At 40.7% G+C, this 5,769-nt stretch overlaps 1 protein-coding gene across 1 annotated transcript; it reads right to left on the bottom strand.

Annotated features, from left to right (window-relative positions):
- Positions 1 to 1,531: 1,531 nt before the first annotated feature.
- Positions 1,532 to 2,788, bottom strand: LOC135234199 (DNA-binding protein inhibitor ID-1-like). The gene is made up of 2 exons (XM_064298546.1): positions 2,259 to 2,788; positions 1,532 to 2,098 (listed from the first exon to the last, which is right to left on the bottom strand). Exons 1-2 carry the CDS (start codon positions 2,625 to 2,627, stop codon positions 2,063 to 2,065), a joined length of 405 nt encoding a protein of 134 aa, XP_064154616.1. The 5' UTR covers positions 2,628 to 2,788; the 3' UTR covers positions 1,532 to 2,062.
- Positions 2,789 to 5,769: the final 2,981 nt, after the last annotated feature.

Below are 5,769 nucleotides of genomic sequence, written 5' to 3'. Positions count from 1 at the left end.
CTGCCACAAGGAGGCATAAGATCCTCAAATGTCAGCAGCGCCTCCATGTTTGTATTATTTACTAACTGGGACACTTGACTATATGTTCCATAATTGAAATGGTTACCGATAAAATTACTTTGAACGGTTAAAAATAATATTATACAATACAAAATTTTGTATAATGTCTGAAATTCAGCCAAATTCACTGGATATGGCTTTGTAAGACCATTTTTAAAATAACTTTGATATTGTATTTACTTTATTTAAAACATACTATTTCCACACGTAGGGCTAATAATGGTATTTCCAGGGAATTCCAATGTTCTTAAAGTGTTTGAGTGTTTCACAAGCATGTGTTTAGTTTTTGCATTAGTTCTAATAAAAACAACAAACATGATTAAAGTATGCACCAAATTTAGAATCTTAAGATCAACAGAATTATGCAGCGCTAGACCAGCTGTAACATTTTATTTTGGAAGAGCAAGGGTTAAACCGTTCTCCATGACCAGCGGCAATCCTGAGTAAGATTTATTTTTTTCTCCCTAGTGCAATGTTGTTCCAATTCCCCTGCAGTGCGATGCACACAGCTGCAGCACTAATGTTTTAAAGCGAAGCCAGTGTGCGATTGTGTTTGTGTGATAGCATTGTGCCAAGGGCAGCGAAGGGCAGGCGGGCCCAGACTGAGCGGCGCCTCGCCACACCTGGGGAAGTTCAGGTTAAATAGCTCCACATTCCTGGGCGCACAGCTGATTGAAACATTAACAAACAGTAATCCGTGAGCCAGGCTGCAGATGGGCTGGGACTGCAGCCAAGAGGGGTGTGCGTGTGTGTGTGTGTGTGTGTGTGTGTGTGACAGAGAGGGAGAGCGGGAGTGAGAGAGATTTTTTTTTATTTATTACCATATCTTCTGGTTAGTATTTTAATTCAGGGCTAAACATAGCACAATGATTGTTTTGTGATGAATGCAATGTATTTTAACACACATTCTAGGTCTGTATATGTATAGTGTGCATGTGTGTGTGGTAGTATAGCAGTAATGTGCAAATGCATTATTTTGTTTGACCCTGTGATTAATATGGAAGCTGTCCAAAACTGGAATATGACAGCCATGCAGATATTTTCTTATTTTCTGTCAAGATATGTTGCTTTATAATTGGACACATATCAGCACTTCCCGAGTGTAGTCAAAGATGACAGCTTGACATTAATTTGTGAGATCTTAGAAATGTTTTCATGAAGTGGTAGTATCCTGACAGCAGTTTCTGACACCAGCAGCATGATTTCAAAAACTGTTTTTAATTGGTCCTTCAGGAGACATCAGTTTATAATCTCCTTAGTATAATATTTGATTATATTTACACTGTTTTTGCAAAAAGCATGCACTGTCTTATTAGCCTACACATACCCTTAAATTTCCCATCAGGTTATTTTAACTTTCCATGTGTAATATTTTAGAGAGCATGCAAGGTGTGAAATGCTTTATTTTCAGTTACACTTTGCACCCAATTAAACACACACACACACAACATAAAAAAACAAGGAGAATGAGTTGTTTTCAAAATACTTTCTTGTTTTAATAAAAACACCATTTAGGTACATTGTAATAAAAACAATATGAACTTTCACATCTTATAGCATTGTAATATACAATACAAATATAACTCAGCAATCTGAGAAATTGACATTTTTTACAAAATATAAAAAAATCTCTACGTGTAAATCTGACAAAGTACAAAAAGAGAAAATAGGAGAAATGAAAGAATTTAAGTCTTTCTGGTGAACCCCAATGTAACAAGCAAGTGTGATCGTTGAGGTGCTACAATGGTCGCTGCCCTCAGCGCGACCCAGTCCCACGAGTCAGGAGTGGAGAGCTCTTCTGGGTCGCGGGGCAGTTCCCACTACGGTACAGTCCCCCCAGTCGCTTTTATGGTGTACTCGAAAGTCTGTTATCATGGGAGATTTTGCTTCTTCTCAGCTTGATTCAAGGTTATCGAGATTATCAACAAGTTCACCCATGGCAACCTTGCTTGTTCGTTGAATCGCCTGGTGTTCTTTTCGGATGACGGCGCCTGTTTCCAAATCAGCGACACAGGATTCTGTCATCAGAGCATCCGTTCTGCGGGAGAAACAAGAATAAGATAAATGAATCTTCTGCAGCGATTTAAGGAATGGAAAGCGATGAACAGCCTATTCTAGGACATAATGACAGCTGACGTGCCATAGTGTAAGTGCACTTAGCTACCGTTACGCAGCAAAAATAAAGTTACAACGCTTACCTCGACAGAAATGCTGGCCAGTTCTGCGTTGAGGGTGGTCAGAGGGGTGCGGGTGAGCGGTGAGCCATTGGTGGCCTGTTGGCGGTTCATGCCCGGCGAGTCCAGCTCTACCTGCAGGTCCCAGATGTAATCAATCACGTGCTGGAGAATCTCCATCTTACTTGCTTTCTTGTTGGGTGGCAGAGTAGGCACAAGTTCCTTCAACTTGCTGTAGCAGCTGTTCATGTCATGTAGGAAGACGTTCATCTGCTCATCCAGCAGTGGGATTTTGCACTTGGAAATAGTAAGGCTCTGGTCGGAAAGACACCGCACCACGTCCTCGCTGCCAACCTTGCTCTTCAATGCGCAGGTAGATCCGACAACTTTCATCTTGCTTTCGCGTTTGTCTCGTTTACAGCAGGTATATCACTTTGTTTGCGAGAACAATTTGTTCAAATTAAAACGACGATAGTGACGCGAGTTAGACCTATACAACTAATAATGGATCGAGCTCGATCGCATACTTTGACAGTATACCCAGTTTGCGCTCCTATCGCCTTTTTATTTTACTGGGTTTGGGGGCGTGGCCAGACGAAGTTGAATTTGTTTTCCAGAGCCAATCCGAAGCTCGTACATGCAGGCTAGGGCTGGTTCATCATTCAGTTCTCCACCAATTGCAAGTTCTGGCTTAGTTATCAAGATTTACAGTCTGTTAGGAGATGGTGTTACAAATGGAAACAAATGTGTTTTTTTTATGGGTGATATGTGGGAACCCAGCTGTCCATTGCTCGGGGGCTCTGCAGGTGTAGAGATTGCCTCGAGACGTGGGTGGGGGGCATATTCATAAGAATGCTGCAATTACTTTGGATAGATAATCTTTCAATCGGATACTTAACCGCATTTGGAAAGGCTATGCATATTTATTACTTTGTACGTCGCTTTGAAAAGAGAAAAGCGTTTGCCGAATAAATGTAATGTAATGATAATCATATGAGACAAAAAAATCTTAAAAATGTAACAAATGTAAAAATCTTAAAATAAATATTTTAATAAGGAGTTTACTGCCCCAGACGATGAAATACAAACCACTTATGTTAATTTATAAATACATATGTAATTATTATACTTTATCTAATACATTCGATAGGTATGCAGTGGTTGATTATATATATATATATGTGTGTGTGTGTGTGTGTGCGTGTGTGTGATAATGGACTGAATTACAATCGAACGTGGCTTTCAAAAAATAACTCATGGGATACCACCGATTAATAGCCTAAATAGCTAGCTGAGCACTGCAGTATTTCAACTGAGTAAACGGGATCTACAAAGAAATTCTCACGTACCTAAGAACACTGAATAACGTTAAAGAGCCCTTTATCCTTACAATTCGCATATTTTTTCACTCGACCCCCCCTCCGCAACCCCTTCCCCCCTTATTAAAAAAAGGCTCCCAGTGAATAGGTTTACAGATTCTTTCACATGTTCCCACTGTGTGTTTAGCGTTCTGTGTGCATTGAAATTGCATTGCTCTGCTCTGAATCTTCCCCAGATTGTCCAAACAAGCCGAGGCAGACTGGCAGGCGCCAGCACTGTGACGTCACCCATTCATACAATCCCTGACGCCTGTCAGCCTGGCGCCGCGCGGGCGGTCTCCATGGAGACCACAAACAACAGGCTTGCACTCCCCCATTCACCTGCGCAGCGCAAACCATGAGAACAAACTGGCTGCAGAAATCGTCATTCATTTATCACGTACAACCACTCTCAGAAGAGATTACCGCTCTGCACACCTGCAAACTCCTGCTTGCTAGAGCAGCTTCCTGAGGGGGGGTGGGGGGAGTCTTTGAATTGCAGTGATAGTTCCTGGATGCCTCTAGATTGGAAGGCTTTTTTTTTTTCAAACAAATTCCTTTAGGACAGCTTTGTTTCACAGTCATTAAGTTACCTAGAAATATACAGTTTAAGGTGTGTTTTTAAGTCAAATAAATTCCTTAGCTCTATGAAGTCTGCTAGTTTTTATACATTTTACAGTCCGTTTAGCTGGTTGCAGTGTTTGTTTATTTATTTATTTATTTAACTTTTGTTAGATATACCATATACATTATATATAATGCATTGACAAGCAAATCCAATATATTAAAATGGGGAAATATCCACTGCAAGCAGCAGCTGTACATTTTGAAATAATTCTTTTTTTTCAGAAGTGCGTTAGAGTTGCAATAACTGATGTGTTGCTTATTCAAAATGTTGCAGAGGTTGCAAAATGTGCTAGTCATTTAAAATAGGAAAACAGAGCTCATGGCATACCAGGAAGAGAAATGTAATCATCTGTAAACTGAGAGAAGCAGAATTGCAACTATCAAAACCAGCTATTTGAATTTTGTGGCACACATGTATATGACAAACACAAACCACAATGCACATGCTTCAGATTTTAATAATTCAAAGGCTGCCAAAACAAACAAAAAGCTGAAAGATAATACAACACATCCTCACTGAGTCATATCTGTATTATTACTCTATGTTTAGCTATGCTTGACTATACTAAGCAGTCTCTCTCTCTTTCACGCTCTCTCTCTTTCTCTCCCTCCCTCCCTCTGATAGTGTGACACCTCTTTCTACAAGCAGCAGATTTTTTTAACATCCTGTTGTCCTCGCTGTCCGTTGTCTCAGGTCATGGCTGAGGGAGCCAGGGGTGCAGCCAGAACAATGGGAGTGCGGAGCAAGGATTGTGGGAGAAATCTAGGCTGGAGACACTGTGTCTGGTGCTCCTCTTTGCTCTCTCATGCAGCTTTTGTTCAGCTGCAAAAGCTATCAGCACTTCCTACTGACACCAACAATAACTCCACACAGCTGGCCCTTTTAATCTTGTTTACAGCACATCAAGGCAAAGGGGGGGCGGGGGTGGGGGGCTTGGTTGAGAAGAGGGAAAGAGAAGAAAAGTGAAACATATTAGCTCCTGATTTTAACTGACAGAGAAGAGTAGCCCCCCACTGACACATGGGCCTCACTGTGGTCATTTGAAAAGGTTATATTATTCGCGGTTGGGTTTAAATGAGCAATTAACTGATCTTAAAAAGTATGTTGAACATTTGAAGGCTTTACCTCTGCCTCCATAGTCTTCCCTGTCCCCTACATTGTTGTCGTGCTGGCTGGAGAGATTGGAGGTAAACATACAATTTTGATGTTGTGTTAAATCAGCTGCCTAATGCAAAGCAACAAACTCCACCCTGAGAGACAATGCTTTGTTTTCACAAGCTTCCACCACCATTGCACATTTTCCCTTTTTAATGTAGGCTTTCCTTTTTAGAATCAGGAAGCCTGTCAGCCGTGTACACCCTCTTTATCTCAACAACAAAAACAAAAAAAAAACGACTTCCAAAGGCTAAGAACAGGAAGCAGCAAGTGTGAAAATTTGGGTGACAACTTTATGATAAGAAAAAAGGACATTCCACACATATTTGAACTCATTTCCTGCTGTGTTTATTATCATAAGAGTACTGAATTACTATTACTGAATTAGCTACCC

Source organism: Anguilla rostrata, chromosome 11 (genome assembly GCF_018555375.3).
Source record: "Anguilla rostrata isolate EN2019 chromosome 11, ASM1855537v3, whole genome shotgun sequence".
Taxonomy (NCBI): domain Eukaryota; kingdom Metazoa; phylum Chordata; class Actinopteri; order Anguilliformes; family Anguillidae; genus Anguilla; species Anguilla rostrata.
The sequence above is the reverse complement of the archived record's forward strand: the minus strand, read 5'-3'. Positions and strand labels throughout refer to the sequence as shown.